Source organism: Poecile atricapillus, chromosome 24, assembly GCF_030490865.1.
Source record: "Poecile atricapillus isolate bPoeAtr1 chromosome 24, bPoeAtr1.hap1, whole genome shotgun sequence".
Classification (NCBI taxonomy): domain Eukaryota; kingdom Metazoa; phylum Chordata; class Aves; order Passeriformes; family Paridae; genus Poecile; species Poecile atricapillus.
Window position 1 is genome coordinate 1,928,320 of NC_081272.1, and position 17,118 is coordinate 1,945,437.

General features: G+C 44.2%; 2 protein-coding genes across 2 annotated transcripts in view; both read left to right on the plus strand.

Moving 5' to 3' along the window:
* The window catches only part of RPA2 (replication protein A2), a 317,593-nt gene that overhangs the window by 267,300 nt on the left and 33,175 nt on the right, over positions 1-17,118 (plus strand). The window lies entirely within an intron of this gene.
* STX12 (syntaxin 12) lies at positions 1,893-15,756 on the plus strand. The gene is made up of 9 exons (XM_058856756.1): positions 1,893-2,066; positions 5,481-5,550; positions 7,362-7,461; positions 9,223-9,360; positions 10,294-10,337; positions 12,113-12,218; positions 12,661-12,733; positions 12,902-12,984; positions 14,325-15,756. The coding sequence occupies exons 1-9, from the start codon at positions 1,955-1,957 to the stop codon at positions 14,412-14,414; spliced, it is 816 nt and encodes a 271-aa protein (XP_058712739.1). The 5' UTR covers positions 1,893-1,954; the 3' UTR covers positions 14,415-15,756.

Here is a 17,118-nt window from a genome sequence, read left to right on the forward strand (position 1 = left end):
TAAAAGTTTACTAGAAAGACAACTAGGAGATAAAAATAAAGTATACAGATACAGCCGGGTGTCTCTGCATTCAGCCGAGAGCACACCTTACTAACAAAGGATTGTCCCTTAGAAACAGAACTCTACTACATATCCATAAATTCTCATACATATTCATATATTCTTAAATTTTTTGATGGTCCTTTGTTTAGTTTTTACCTTGCCCCCTTCCCAATAGATCAATCTTCTTGGTGCCACTGGGTTTTATATTCTCCAATAAGGATGCAATAAATCCTTCTCTTGGAGGTCTTGGAGGAACGAGATAATCCTAAGATTTCAGGGGGGGTGTCTGACTATCTTTTCAGTCTCTGGGTTATATAAACAAAAAGTAGTTTGTGCTTTAATATCATGTTATAGCCTAATATATATGTATTATACCACTATTTCTAAATTTCACCAATAACAGAAATAAACCACAAAATTTTCTAACCTTATACATATAACATTCATTATAATATTTGCAAAAAGCCAATAATATAATATGCACTTACAACAAGGGGCTGCCCAGGGAGGTGGTGGAGTCACCACCCCTGGAGGTGCTGGAAGAGGCGCTGGGATCTGGCGCTGGGCGATGTTTTAGTGCTTTAGGGGTTCCAGCGGCAGTGCTGGGCGATGTTTTAGTGCTTTAGGGGTTCCAGCGGCAGCGCTGGGCGATGTTTTAGTGCTTTAGGGGTTCCAGCGGCAGCGCTGGGCGATGTTTTCGTGGTTTAGGGGTTCCAGTGGCAGTGCTGGGCGATGTTTTAGTGCTTTAGGGGCTCCAGCGGCAGCGGTGGACGATGTTTTAGTGTTTTAGGGGTTCCAGCGGCAGTGCTGGGCGATGTTTTAGTGCTTTAGGGGTTCCAGCGGCAGCGCTGGGCGATGTTTTGGTGGTTTAGGGGTTCCAGCGGCAGTGCTGGGTGATATTTTAGTGCTTTAGGGGTCACAGTGGCAGTGCTGGGCGATGTTTTAGTGCTTTAGGGGTCACAGTGGCAGTGGTGGACGATGTTTTAGTGCTTTAGGGGCTCCAGCGGCAGTGCTGGGCGATGTTTTGGTGGTTTAGGGGTTCCAGCGGCAGTGCTGGGCGATGTTTTAGTGCTTTAGGGGTCACAGTGGCAGTGCTGGGCGATGTTTTAGTGCTTTAGGGGTCACAGTGGCAGTGCTGGGTGATATTTTAGTGCTTTAGGGGTTCCAGCGGCAGCGCTGGGCGATGTTTTAGTGCTTTAGGGGTTCCAGCGGCAGCGCTGGGCGATGTTTTGGTGGTTTAGGGGTTCCAGCGGCAGCGCTGGGCGATGTTTTCGTGGTTTAGGGGCTCCAGCGGCAGCGCTGGGCGATGTTTTCGTGCTTTAGGGGCTCCAGCGGCAGCGCTGGGCGATGTTTTCGTGGTTTAGGGGCTCCAGCGGCAGCGCTGGGCGATGTTTTCGTGGTTTAGGGGCTCCAGCGGCAGCGCTGGGCGATGTTTTAGTGGTTTAGGGGCTCCAGCGGCAGCGCTGGGCGATGTTTTAGTGGTTTAGGGACTCCAGCGGCAGCGCTGGGCGATGTTTTAGTGGTTTAGGGACTCCAGCGGCAGCGCTGGGCGATGTTTTGGTGGTTTAGGGGCTCCAGCGGCAGCGCTGGGCGATGTTTTCGTGGTTTAGGGGTTCCAGCGGCAGCGCTGGGCGATGTTTTGTGGTTTAGGGGTTCCAGCGGCAGCGCTGGGCGATGTTTTGGTGGTTTAAGGGTTCCAGCGGCAGTGCTGGTCGGACAGTGGGGCTGGATGATGTTCCAGGTGTACTCCCACAGCAGATAACTCCGCGGATCCTCTCCCCGCAGCTCCGTCCCCTCACAGCGGCCGCGCCTGCCCGCGCTCCCCGCCCGCCCCTCACGCAGGCGCGGCGGGCGCGCAGGCGCGGGGCGGGCGGGCGCTGTCAGCGGGGCCCGCGCTCGCTCCGGCCCGGCCATGTCGTACGGGCCGCTGGACCCGCGCGGCCCCGGGGCGCCGCCGCCGCCCCGGGACTTCGGCGGCATCATCCAGACATGCAGCGGCAACGTGCAGCGCATCGCGCAGTACAGTGAGTGCGCGGCCGGGGAGGGACGGGGCGGCCCGGCCCGGCAGCGCTCCGGGGCCGGGAGCGCGGGGGTGCGGCGGGAGCCGGGGTGGGCAGAGCGGCCCCGGAGCGGTGCCGGGCGGGGCTGTCCGGGCAGGGCTGTCCGGGCCCGGTGGTGCCCAGCCCGGCTGCAGGGTGGGGTGAACGCTGCGGGCGCTCTCGGTGGGTGTCTGTCCCTGTCACCGAGCTCCCCTTCCCCCGCGGCACGGGCTCCTCATCGGGTGCCCTCAGGGAGGGGCTCCGGGGGCAGCACAGCCCGAGGTGTCACTGTGCTCGGGAGCAGCTGCTGTCCCAGGGAGCTCGAATGGCGATGAGGATGTGCGGCTTTCCCCCTGGCTGGGCTGGCAGTGTCCTGCTTCCCGGCAGGATGTCCCTCAGGACACAGTGTTGCGCTTAGAGGAAGTTATCGGTGTTGTATGATAATCATAGAAATCTCAACACTGATCGCTGAAATGCTGCTCGTTAAAGCAGTCACGTCCAGGAGAGTCCTTGATACAATCCTTCCTAAGGATACGGCCTTTGCTAAAAAAGACATTAATTGTTCAAGTGCCCATGCGAGTTTTTAAGGGCAAGATCAGTTGAACATGTTGGTTCCTCAGAAAGCTGGTGACTTCTCTGATGATACAAAGCTATTTATGTTGCTGAAAATGCTTTGCTCAGTCACGTTCACTTCTCCTTGATGTAGGCATTGCTGAATTGCTTCAAAGTTTGCCAAATAGCATGGCTTGTTGAGGTTTCTTCCCTTTTCCCTCCCTTTTATTTTTCCTTTACATTCCTTCTTTCTTCCTTCCTTGGGATTTCTTTGAGCCTCGTGTTCTAAGCAGCTCAGCTTCTCTCTCTCATAGGATGGGCTTCTGCTGTCTCATGACCTGCAGCCATCCTATCTCTATGCACTGCCTATCTCAAGTTAAACAAATAGCCTTTACAGTTTTAGCAAGGTGGGTGGAAACACACAGAACATCTGACTTAATGTTACACTAGCTAACTTTATTACACACTATATAAAAGCTTTCCATTCAAGCCTAAGAGAAAAAGATATATTGAAGCCTTCAGGCTGTCTTCATTTCTTCTCCTATAAGGAAAAGAGCAGGCAAACAGCTGAGTATTATTCACTTCTTTGGGGATTCTCTGTGGAGTGAGCATTTCACACAAAATGTACAGAAAACCAGTGGCCTGAGCTGGCAAAACTGTTGTTTGCTCAGGTAATGTAGCAGCAATGCTAGAGGAGAGATTGAAATGTTTCAAGAAATCTTAGCTGTCAGATCATGAATATGTGGGAGGCTCTACAGCCTGAAATTAAAAGGGCTTGGAGATGAAAAGCTGTTGACTGAGGGGCTCTCTGTTGGTGCATACCCATTATCCAAAGAATAAGGAGCTCCAGCCTCTTCCTTTCATTTCCCACACACTTTATTCTCATTTTGTGTAGACTGTGTGTGTTGCTGTTGGCTGAGATGAACTAAGCAAAGCAAACTGCTGAACCTGGCTCAGGGCAGGACAGACATTGCCTGGCCTGGAAATGGGACTGTGCAAGAATCTCCCCATGCAGAGAGAAATAAGTCACAGAATGTCTGGACATTATGGCACAAATGCTGTTTGCCAAGTCCTCGGCATCCGCACACAGAGTGCAGTCCTTGTCAGTTTGTCACCAGCTTGACTATGAGCTTTTCTGACCTTCCTGTGTCTGACAGAGCTGTGAAATATGTGCAGTCTTGCTTGCTGGAAGCCAAGCTCAGTACATGAGGAGCTGCCAACCAACTCCTCACTGTATAACCTAATAGAAGTCTGGAATTCTAGGTGAGAGTACACTTGGTGGATGTAAAAGCTAATTACTGGCTAATTACTGATTAACTCATATTGCAGCTTTAGCTGAGCTGCCCTTATTATAAGCCATTTGGCATCCCTTGAAAAGAAGTGGCCATTGTAGGGATCTGATGCTTCTCCAGCAGTACATTTAATCAACTGCAGAGGCTCCAGGCTGAAAGCAGAAGTAACACAGGAGGGTGTCTCTGAATTGGAAGAAGCTCTTGTTAAACTCTTGGGATAATTCAGTTCAATTCAGTTGTCTGTGGAACTGTATTAAGGTGATCCTCCTTGGTCTTGCCTCTCACTGCATGATGTGATAGCATAGATTTCACGATTGATTTGGGACAATAAATCTTTGTGCTGCTGTTGTAAGTGCTGAGCCCAACACTTCAGTAATGATAAAAACTCTGCTGCTGCAGAATAAAGTGGATCAGCTTCTTGATCTCTCAGAAAAGAATTCTAAGGTAGAGGGAGTGGGGAGGGAAAATGTACTTGCTTTTCAGGTAGGTTAATGGTTTGATGTGATTCATTGTGTGGTTTTATGATCATGAGTGCCTACACAAAGAAAATAGGGGGAAAATATCAGAGATAAGAGAGAACAAGGTCTAAAATATCTCTGCATTACAACATGATTTCAAATTGACAAAGGCAAACTGTGAAGTGCACATTGCTATCTGCTGTTCCTGAAAGATTCTGCCAATACTGTGAAAGGTTTGGACTGTCATGAGTAGAAAAATTCAGGTCTGGGGTCAGGGGGTTTTGAAACCCTTATAATAATTATATTATAATTAATAGCAACACTTGGCTTTTTCTTTTTCTTTTTCTTTTAGCAGAGCACTAATAAATTAAGTAACTTAAAAATAATGTAAAAGTGACAACAGGGCATAATGAAGTTTTTCTGCAGCAGTGGTAATCTAAAATACTGGTAAAAGCAGCTCTGTTAATTGGCCTAAAAAGGCTGAGGAAAAGGAGTGCACAAGCTCTTAGCTCCACTGATTTCTTTTCAGGGTATCTATGCCTCACTATCACTTTCTTGTCTGAAAGTTAGTTTATTGGCTGGATGAGGTCTAGGTGGGGATGTTCAAAATACACTTTGCATTTCACATAATCCCAGAACTGTTTGGTTTGGAAGGGACCTCTGGAGTTCATCTGGTCCAGCCCCTGCTAGCCCTGAGCAGGCTGTGCAGGATGGCATCCAGGCAGGCTTTTAATATCTCCAGGGAAGGAGAATCCACAGCTTCTGTGGGCAGCCTCTTCCAGAGCTTTGTCACCCTTTCAGCAAATAAATTTTTCATCATATTTAGATGGAACTACCTGTGTTTCAGTTGTGGTTGTTGTCCTGTGTCCTGTCTCTGGGCACCAGTGAGAAGAGTCTGGCCCCATCCTCATGGCATCCACCCATAAGATACTTGTATATATTTAAAGCAAAGAGTGTGTTGCCTTACTAAGTTAAGTCAGATATTGAAATAAATTTAGCTTTTAGCGTTCTTTTGGGGAAAGCTAAAAGAATACATTCAAGAAGGAATAAAATAAGTTTGAATTTGTCTTACTGACTTGTCATCTCTTTATCTTCAGCTGCTCAAATAAAGAATTTGATGAGCCAGCTGGGAACCAAACAGGATTCCAGCAAACTTCAGGAAAATTTGTGAGTATTAAATGAGCAAGCATTGGTATAGATGTTCTTTGATTTGTGTCTGTGTTCTTAGGGATAGTGGGTTACTTGCTTTGGGGAGGTGCTTTATTAGATAAATTTAATACAGTCCTACAAACCCAGAATGACTAGCTGCATTAAGTAGTTTACTGGATAAATTAAGGCGTTTCTGCAGGATTCTGGAGAAGCCATTCAAAACTGCTGGGTAGGAATAGTTCTTTCTATATTTTTCTTCTATATAGTTTTTCTCTAGTTCCTTTTAAAAGTCGTAGTACCACCTCAGCCATGCATTAGCATTAGCTGTCCTCTGAGGAGCAGTCATACTAGCTTCACTCATGATTCAGAAGAAATGAATGCCATACCAGGTATTTGGTGCTCACATGACCAGTAAAGAAAAACAGTCAGGCAGCCCCATAACTGGTGAAAAAGTAGCTTGTAGTACAGCTGGATATAGGCAGTAGAAATATTAGTAATCATATATGGCAGACAAAATGTCATATGTAATTTCAGAAGAATAATGTGCCAGTGGGGGACAATGTGGAAGACATTTAAACAAGTGTAGTTCAAACTGACCCCTGGAGAGACTCTCCAGGGGCTCTCTGTGTCTGTGCATCTTTTACAAACTCATGGAACATAAATAGCACGTGATGGAAAGAATAATTTCTGAGGTTATCAAAGAAAACTTGAAATTACGTTCTTGCACTCTTTCTTCTTGTCACAGTACCTCAAATCTCTGAATGCATGATTAACCTGGTTTTTATAATAGCGATTTTTGGGTAAGTTCATGACTTGTGGTGGAAGATACACATACCACAGTCGAAGGATGAGATCAGAGTCCAATTGGGAGAAAAAGGGATTTGTTTCCTTGAGCTGCTCAGTTGACTCAATCTCTATTTAATCAGTAGATTAAAGATTTAATCACTGATGACCAAACAAATGCCTTCCCATTGAACGTCACTGCATAATCTCTTCTCTTTGGGGTGAGAGTGGCAGCACCCCACAAATTGTCAGCTGCCATACCTACTTGCCAAAATGCTTGGATGCTTTGTTTAGTTTACATATACAGCCTATACAATAATGGAGCCTTGATTTGTGTATCCATTGGGCCAAGTAAATGACTTTCACTTAAGCATCTCATACCCACTGAACCCAAAAGAAATTGCTTCTGGTTTTAGTATTCTTTAGTATTTCTTCTTCCTAGGTTTCATATAATAGTATTAGATTCTTCATAATAATAGCTTCATATTGCAATGTTTTTGGAAAATATAATGGCTCAAGGGAAAGCCTTGCAATTCCTGAAGTAAAAGTTGGATTGTTCTTCTTTCTGACCACTGTTTTTCACAAAAATTAAGAATTTAATATCAGAGTCCTTGTACTTTTATCAAATGTACATTTAACCAATGGAGTTAGTGGTTGTCAAGTGAAGAGTTAGTTACTAATTGGTACCATAAGGAATTCACCCTGAAAGAGGGATTATGTTCACTGAATAAAGTTGTTTCTCTCTTATCCCATTGGAGAAAAATATATTTTTTAAGCTATTGAATTATACTAGTCAGCAGGGAGCAAAGAAATTATCTGAATCTTTTTTTTTTAAATGTAGTCCAGGGTCAAGTTGATTTTAAAAAAACAAAGTACATCTCTGACCCTTTAGGTTGAAAAAAACCTACTGTACAGCTGTGTGATCTCAGAACCTCCATTTAGTCATTATTCTGGATGCTAAAATGCTCAGTGGCTGCTTTTTAGGTAGACCTTGTGTAACTACTTTTGAACTTCTTTGTGTAACTGCTTTTGAACTTCTGTTTCAGACAACAGCTGCAGCACTCTGCAAACCGCCTTGCCAAAGAGACCAATGAATACCTAAAGGAGCTGGGGTCTCTGCCACTTCCCCTCTCTGCTTCTGAACAGGTAGGCAGGCAGAACTTTCTGGACATATTTCTGGATCACTCATTTAATGAAACTAGGGTAGACCACAACGTCACAAAGCCTGAACTGGCACAGCTGAAGAGACAGCAGCCTTTTGCATTAAAGGGTGATGGTGAACTAGAGAAACTCATTCAGCTGACTGCATCCAGCATGGCTGTTTATATGACACTGTCACCATGTTTCCCAGGAACAAATAGGTATAAATCTTGCCCACGTGAAAATAAGAGGCCCTAAATGTTTGGGGAGAACTCAGTATGTAATTCTGGTTTTCTGAGTAAATTTCTGAAAAATGATGTTGTTTACAAAGTGCCTGGCGGTGCAAGGTAGTGTTTTAGGATAAGAAATCACAGCAGACTGCCTATCAGTATGAAATGTGAACATGCCAGAGAGCTTTCCCTTGCATGTGATTTATTAGTGGTGGAGGGGGGGAAAGCTGATTCACTTTGCTTATATTTGAATAAAGCAAAATATGATGAGGCAAAGATTATGATTTTCTCTTACCAAATAGTAGCTCCTGCTCCCTGTGGGAAAGGGAAGGGACAGTCCTCTGCTGCTAGTGTCAATTCACCACTGCCTGCTTTTGGGGAGCTGTTGTAGGATGATCTGGGGATGTGGGTCAGCAGATGTTGTCTTGGTCTAATTCTGTATTTAAGGTTTATATGCCAGTTAGAAGGGTGGCTGTGCTTCGCTGGTTTGTTCAGTAAATATTTTTCAGTTAATCTTCTGTGGTGAACAAAATCCTGTCACGTGCATCTCACTGAATGCAGCCCAGGGAAAATTCAGTCCAAATCTGCAGAAGCTGGAATCAGCATGCTGAGGATCTGCTCTGGCAGAAGGATTGTTGCTTCCAGAGGGTTCAGATGGAAACTTCAGTGTATTACGAGGCTGCTGTAGTGGTTTATTATAGAAAAAGAATAATTGAAAATATTTATTTCCTTGTAACAATTGTTGAATTGGTACAAGCTCATTGCAGGATTACAGTCCTGGAAATCTCACAGTTTGAGCCAGCTGTTGCAAATCTCTCTATCTGAAAACATAAGAAGTGACCTGATATTGTCCTTGGGACAAGCTTTTCCACAATTTCTTATTTCCCATAACTAGAATGTCACAACACTCAAAGGAGATGTCCTATGAAGGGTAAATAAATTGACACTGAAAAATGAGGATGAAAAGGATTACTGCAACTCAAGTATTTGGAGAAAAGATAAACTGAAATGGTTATCAGGGCTAAGGATGTTATCTGATCTAAAAACAACAGGCTTGTAGTGTGGCATGGTTGGGAGAGACAGCTTAGGAGACTGGACAGTGAGTGTTTTCATTAGTTCTGAAAGTGTGGGGCTTCCTGTATTTGTGAGAAGGTTAAGTTCTATGAGGTTGGCTAAAAGGAATGGAGGGAAAAGGCATTGTAGGTAACCAAAAGGTATGTAGTTAAATGTGGTGAATTATTGGAATGTGATTAGAATAAATGTAATGGTACACCTCTGACTTTAGAACTAGATGGAAACTGAAGAACCTTGTTGTGCAAAACCATCCTGCAGTTGGCAAGGCATGGAGCATTGGTTTAAGGAATTAAAACACGGTGGGCTTTTTGCTGTAGCCAGTGCCCCAGACCACTGGCACCAAAAGATCACTGAATGCCAGCATTCATTGTTGTTGTTGTTGTTATGGTGGTTTTTTTGAGTCTGACAGTCACTTTATAATTATGGGAATGCCTAAACTCTTGTTTATGTTTCGATTCTTCAGCGCCAACAGAGGCTTCAGAAGGAACGATTAATGAATGACTTCTCCACGGCCTTAAATAATTTCCAGGCAGTACAGAGGCGAGTGTCAGAGAAGGAAAAAGAAACTGTAGCAAGGGCAAGAGCTGGCTCCCGTATCTCTGTAAGTATTTATGGGAATTTTGGAGTGATACAGTGAACTGTGAGGCTTCTGAGAGATCTTGTACTTGCCTTCCAACCTCGTACCTGTCTACTGACACCTTACTGAGTGAAGCCAAGGCCTTGGTGTTGTAGTTTTCCATTCCAGGTGTTGGAAGCAATCTCACTTCAGTGTAGAGAAGGGAAAGAGTCCTGATAGTTGTAAATGTTACAGAAGATGAGATAGGGAGTGAAAGCATAGTGAATAGCAAAGTATTGCAGGCTTTGCTCTTCATGTCAGCTCTATGCTATAAAATTTAAGACTTTAGATGGAAGTTTCCCACACCTTAAAGTACATCTCAGATCTCACAGTGTGTTGCATTATGTTCTTATAATTTCTGTCCTCCTAATACCTCCAATGTATGTTTACTGTTATGTTTTGACAAACCCCTGTGGCTACTAAGAATTCATAATAAAATGGCCAGTGCAAGCATTTCTCTCCTCTTGCCTCAGGGCTTTCTAATAGTTCTGCATGCTTAATTTCTGCATGGGACCACATTTATCCATTGAATTATGCTCTAAATTTTTTTGCTTTGTGTTGGGAAAGGAGGTTACAAACATGGAAAGCTAATCCAAGAACATGGGCTGACTACTTTTGATTATTCAGTTGCCTCGGATTTGCAGAGACAATCTGAATCTAAAATTTAAATTTTAAATTTAAATAATAAAATAAAATCTAAATAATAAAAATAATTTTAAAAAATTAAATTTAAATTTAATAAAGATGAAGCTAAAACTAATCTTACATAACCTGAGTTAAATCTGAAAGCTGCAGTGACAGTGGCATTCTCCAATAACTCTCTGGACAAGTATGTGCCTTGGTCTTCAAGATACTGCTGGTGATTTTGTGCATGCTCCTGGTATTCTGTGAGAGTAGTGACTCATTTCTCTCTTCCAGGCTGATGAGCGGTTCAGAGAAGAACAGCTTGTTTCATTTGATAGGTAATAACTTCTGCTCTTGACATTTTCACTACATATAACTAAAGTTTTTATGGTGTGATATTACTGTAACTTGGGCCAGGCTCTGCTGGATGAATGCAATGCAAATAGAGATGAAAAGCAATTATTACAGCACATGTAATATACTATGTAAAAAACTGCATATGACAGTATTTTATCCTCCTTAAGTGTAGATTGTGTGATTACTACCCTGAGGGGACTAGTAGTGCCTTTAGGATGTGGCAGCTGGAGCTCCTGGTATTCTGGCCTGTAAACTCAAGATTATCAGTCAGGATTTCACTCACTGTGACTCTTTGCACAGCTGCATATTTATATCATGGGTTTGGATGTTCTCTAGCAGCCCAGTTGGAGCTACATCAGAATAGCAGATAAGGCTGCCTAAAATTCACAAGTCCTGGACATTGTGCACTGGCAAACTAATCCTGGAATGTGCACAAGACAGCATTACTGTCACCTGTCAGTTGTACTGCTCCTGCAGTAACACTGTGCCTGTGTGGTTTTGTAAAATGTTACATCATCCCTGCAGTGTGGTAAAGAGAGCCTGAGCCCCTCCAAAAGTATCTGTGAATAATGTATCAACTGGGCTGAATCTGTTGGCTCTGTCTGTGTAAATCCTTTCACTTTGTGAATCAAGAGATGTTGCTCACCTGTCTCGTCCTCCCTCTGCAAACTGCCCTTCATCTGCTCAGCTGCTTGGTGTGTGTCCCTTTGTTAGCCCTGGGCTTTCACTCTGAGCCAGGGGTGAAACCCCAAGTGTTCAGTTATGCAGGTGCTGGGATGGGTTTGAAGGCCTTGCACACTGAGGCAGTGGGACCCAGAGATAGGAGATGATGGCACACAGCAGCTATTCCACATTCAAAGCTGTTCTTGTGTGCTATGTGTCAGAAACTTTTGAGATCTGCAAACCCTGCAGTCATCTCAGAGCTGAATTATTGGAATGGTCAGCTGTGTCTGACCTATTCATGTAGTTTACTTTCATTTCTTTAGGCATTTTTAAGACTTTAAAACTTATTATTTAGTGTTGTACCAAGCACTGGACTGGTACAATGTTTTATGGCACACTTCTCTGTTGAAAAGATGGAGCTGTTGCCCTTGAAGAACATTCTAAGCTGAACATAGAGATGGCCTTGTATTACAGATGCTGGCTCCACTCTAATTGATGTAACTTCTGCAGCAGTTGTGAAGAACCAGCTCATCAGGAGAGGTAGACTGGGATGCAGAGTTACTTGAGTTTTAATATCTCTTTTTGTGTGTGATTTAATTCAAAGTTCCTACTAGACTAATGAATTAAAATACTAAAACACTTTAGTCTTACCTCCAAATGCCAGATAGGCAAAAATCTTTGAATCCAGATGCTTTTCAGGTGTTGTTCTGTTAATGTCCTTGCAGGCTGCTCTCTATCAGAACTTTCACCCAGATTTCTCCCTTTTGGAGAGTTGGTAAGAAGCAAGGAAGGCACAAGTATTTTTTTAAAAAGCAGAACTGAAATAGGCAGGTTTCTTCTACAATGCTGTAGATAACTGTTACATTCTAGAATAGTATGCTATGCATGTAACTGCCTTCCAGTGTCTTCATGTTTCCTGATCTGTCCCTTTTTTCAACTGTTCCAATTTGTGACTGTCCTTGTACACAGTGACAGGGCCAAGAACCTTGGGGTTGTTCTTTAGGAACCTCTTCAACTTTAACTCACTTTGCCCTAAAATGCAGCATGGAAGAACCTACAGTCAGAGAGACACTGACTTTCCCTCTCTTTGCAGTGGTGAAGATTGGAATCAGATGCAGTCTCAGGAAGAAGATGTGGCAATAACTGAACAGGACCTTGAACTCATTAAAGAAAGAGAAACTGCAATCAGGCAATTAGAGGTGACCAGTCGATGCTGCACAGTTAACAGTACTGGGAGATAAATTAAAGGATGCAGTGTTAATTAATGGGATGGGCTGAGGAGAGCTGATGGTGGAGGAATAGAGTTCCTAGAGGATTGATGCCAAGATAATCTCCCTGCTCCTGTTGAAGGAGGTTTATTTTCCCTCAGTGTTGACTGGTGATCCTTCAGATATGGCAGGAGCAACTCATGTTACAGTGTCCATACTATGCTAATTGCTGGTGTGATGAAACAAATATTCAGTAGCTGGAGTACTGTAGGCTCCTGTGTTAATCCCAAATTGCACAGGTGGTAACATCAAGTCAGTGAATGCTGGTGTCTATTCTGACCCTTTGAGTGATGGTCAGAAGAGGTACTAAGAGTGAGGATTAGAAAATATTGTACCCAGTGTTGGTTGTAACTTGTTAAACTGTTGTCTTCAGGCAGACATTTTGGATGTCAATCAGATATTTAAGGATTTAGCCATGATGATTCATGACCAAGGAGATATGATTGGTAAGTGCATTGGAAAATAAGTAGTTTCTTGGCTCAGTTACATATTTTGCCTACATGGATTAATTTTTTCAGTATTTTGCATTAAAAGTATTGTCTTTCTGGCTGTAACTTTTAAACACTGAAGTTCTGAAATATTTTTTTCAATGAATTCTCCTGTTTCTTCCATAGATAGCATAGAGGCAAATGTGGAAAGTGCAGAAGTCCATGTGGAAAGAGCCAGTGAGCAGTTACAGAGAGCTGCCTATTATCAGGTAAATTCTGTGTGCTTGCTTGATTGTCAGTGTATGGTTGAGCAATAAAACAGGCAGAGCAAGACACTGAGGACTGCAGCACACCAGACTAGTTATTAAAACCAGCTCATGCAAGCTGGCATTCATTCAGAATTGGCTGCAAGGAATATATAAAGCACTTGAGTCAAAAACATGGTATTGAAATGCACCTTCTACTTTAGGTAAATGTGTGCCACTTCACACTCTGGAAGCCAAAGTGTTAACCTGTCTTTGTTGTTGTTGTTAGGAGTTAGCAGAAGAGACAAGAACAAATTCTGATGTTGTATCTAACTTGTAAATATATCAGCCAAGACACTGACATGCAAAAATCAGCCTTGGGTAACTTCTGGTGACCAGGATTTGCAACATTCCTGTCCAGCTGCTGAGTTTCTGTCCCATAGTCTGTGCTCCCCGTCCCATCAAATCTCTTGCAGTGGCTCTCATTGCTGTATGGTGGTTTTTGTAGGTTCCTTTCATCATCCTTGTCCCTGTAGGTCCACTTTCTGTGAAGGGGTAAGGGTTCTGCTTTAGTCAACCCCATTACTGCTGGGACTTCAGGCTCCCACACAAGATAAATACTGGACTCTTCCAGGAGGTACTGGAAGGCAATAAAACTCCAATGCTGTTGAGTGCAAGGGTGGGAATGTTGCTTTTACCATCTGACAGCATGTAGTAGTATTCTCTCTCTCCATGCCTTCCTTGCCAAAGTTCTGAGGCGTTTATAAATCTAAGTTTGGGAGCTGTTGGACATGTTTTGCATGTGGTTTTTTTCTGGATGGAGAAAGAAGTGGTTATATATAACTATCCTCAAATCTTAGATGCCAAGTTAAAAATACGTGGTCTATATGGATGGACTGTAGTTTCCTGTGATGAATGAAGTGAGCAAAGCTGTAAAATCCAAGTCCAGTAACTGTACATGGAAGATTTAAATTGTAGAAATGCAACACCAAGCCCAAGTGGCCAAGGGGAGATTGTATCAGAGAACTGCTTAAGAGTTTGATTAGGATTACCTGAAAAATCTAAATAGCTAGAAAGGTTTGGTTTTCTCCAAGGCTTGTATTTTCCTTAAGAGAAGCAAAACCTGTCACATTTGACTTAACTACATCTCTTAGACCAGTGCACTCCCAAAATTAAAAACATTAATCTGTAGAATCATGGACTTTAAGGAACATGTAATAGTGTTCAGACTACACTGGTTAATTCTCTCAAATAACTCTGGGTATCAAGTCTTGTTCACCCAAGTTAGTAACATGAATGGTAGCCTTGCTTTTTCCATAAGTGTTCCTGGTATTAGTGGCTTTTGTTTTTCCTTCTCTTATTAGAAGAAATCCCGTAAGAAGATCTGTATCCTGATTCTTGGCCTTGCTGTGGTCTGTATAATCATAGGACTCATTATCTGGAAAGCAACATGAAATCTTCCCATGGAACCCAATCTCACTACTGAGATACAGGCTGAGCAAACAGGCTGACTAGTCTCGGAGATGAATTGACCACCCTGAGAGAGCACAAGTTGGAACTACTTCTAGTAATAGATATTAGCAACTAATGTGCAGATAACTAGTATTTGGAATTAGTGAACCATGGAGACAGTATTTATCAGTTTATATACAAATTATATTGTTTTATGTAACTAAAATCTTGTGGTTTTGCTTTCTGTAATGTGTTATTCCCTGTCCCAGCTGTATGCTGAAGTGTGATCAATAATTGGAGATGTCTTGTTTTTGACAAATCGCACAACTTCAACATTTTGTAAGTGTAGGTAACTTTGTTGGACTGGAATGAGAATGACGTTCAAAGACAGCCCACCACCAAGTCACATTATGTAAATCCAGCAGTTTCTAAAGTCTCCAGTATCTGCCCCATGGTTTTATTGTCTCCAAGTGGCTGTGGTTCTAGATTCTCTTGAAGAAAAGGATGTTGTCACAGATTTGAGAGGCAAGGAGGGTATGCATGGATGATAATTTGAACCTCTACATGCTGGTCATTTTAGCCTTGAGACTCATAACGGTGTTGTTTACTTTTTTTGGGTGTGGTTGGGGTTGTTTTTTCACAAAATTCATCACTTGAGGACAGAATGTTCTTTGACTTAGAATCTTCTCCTTAGACAAACTAGCTGGCCGCTTGCTGGTGGACAAATAAATCTTCCAATGCTGACTCAAACACTAACTATATAAAGTTTAGCTGCTCACTCACAATTGTTTTTAGAAGCTTCCAGGGGGGAAAAAAAACTTTAAAAATGAGGAAGTGGGCACCTAAGTTTACAAGCTAGCAAGATTAGTGAAGAGTGTTAGCAGAAATCTTGATTCTGAAGAAGTGCTCTTGAAGCTCACTTGTAGTGTTCTTGTAAATATTATGTGTGGCTTGTGAACATTTGGTATTTTCAATTCTTTATGAAACACAAGGTGCAGAAACTGGCTGAGTGAAGTGCTAGGATTTTCAGACTGAGGATGTGTGTGCAAATGAAGAAGATTGTTGGTTCCAGCTCACAGGACTGGGCAGAACAAGCAGCCATTCCCCACTTCAATGTAGCTCTGAACTGACATACACTGAGCAAACAGTAATCTGTCCAAAGCCCAATGGGGGTGGTAAATGCAGCATACTGACCCATTTTGTATTTAATCCTTATTCCATGTCTCCTCTATAATAAAGTAAACGTGAAAGCTGGGAAGGGAGTGTTCTCCCAATTGCACAGTGGTTTGCACTATTGCGCCATCATTCCATCTAATAATCATCAATAAACACTTTTAAAAGCCTGTGTCAGAGCTCATTTCTCTTGCAGTTTAGACATTGGCACAGGTGTGTTTGCAGTTCCTCCTCTAAGCAGAGTAGAGGACTTTACATCTGCACAGTAGTGTTTCCTGCAGCTTTAGTTCTGTGGTCCCTGATTTTTCAGAATGAAACTACCTGAAAACACAAAATTAATTTCACAAGGACATATACAATACTTCTGTGCAGAGTCCTGTACAATAGCTGATCCCAGAAAAATTAATCTCCTACCTCAGAGCAGCATTGGGTCAGCTCTGACTATCTTCCTTGTGCTAGAACTTGGAACCATTGGTGAGCCTGTAGTGAAAAATCTGCCTTGAAAGCAAGGGAACTCTGTGTTGTTCTGCTCCTTTTTTTAAGTTTTCCTTGGAAATGGTAGAAGCTATTGATTTGTGCATGCTTGCTGCCAGGCAGAGTCCTTGGGGTGTCACACTTCACCAGACCTAAAAGGGAGCATTATCTGTAGGCTCCATCCTTCTTCTAGCCTGTTTTAGTCCTCTGGAAACTGGAATTGAGGGCACGGGTACAGCTGCTTGACTCCTTTCTCTCTGCACATCGTTGATCGTGCCAGTAGAGCTGCTGCAGACATTATTTTTAAGTTTTGACTAATGTTCCTGAGCATGAAAACTTGAAAAAAAGCCCCCGTGGCGGTCGCTGCAGTGTTCGGGCACGGTGTGCCTGGCTGTCGGATGTGTGTTCTGCTCCTCCGGGAGTTCCTGGGAGCGTTCCGGGGAGCCTGGCTCGCCGTGAGAGCCGGGGCTGTGCCTGCGCTCGGGCTGCGGGCTCCGGGCCGGGGAGACACGGGACAGAGGCGGCTGCTCGCTCCCACCGGCCCGGCCCGGTGTGCTCCTACCGGGCCGTGCCCTGGGCTCTCTGCTCGGACAGAGGCGCTGTCCCCGCGGCCCGGGGCTGCTACCGGGGCTGTCCCCGCGTTCCAGGGCTGCTACCGGGGCTGCCCCCGCGGTTCCAGAGGCTGCACCGGTGCTGTCCCCGCGGTTCCAGAGGCGGTACCGGCGCTGTCCCCGCGTTCCAGGGCTGATACCGGCGCTGTCCCCGCGGTTCCAGAGGCTGTACCGGTGCTGTCCCCACAGTTCCGGAGGCGGTTCCGGAGGCGGTACCGGTGCTGTCCCCGCGTTCCAGAGGCGGTACCGGCGCTATCCCCGCGGTTCCGGAGGCGGTACCGGCGCTGTCCCCGCGTTCCAGGGCTGATACCGGCGCTATCCCCGCGTTCCGGAGGCGGTACCGGTGCTGTCCCCGCGGTTCCAGAGGCGGTACCGGTGCTGTCCCCGCGTTCCGGAGGCGGTACCGGTGCTGTCCCCATGGTTCCAAAGCCGGTACCGACGCTGTCCC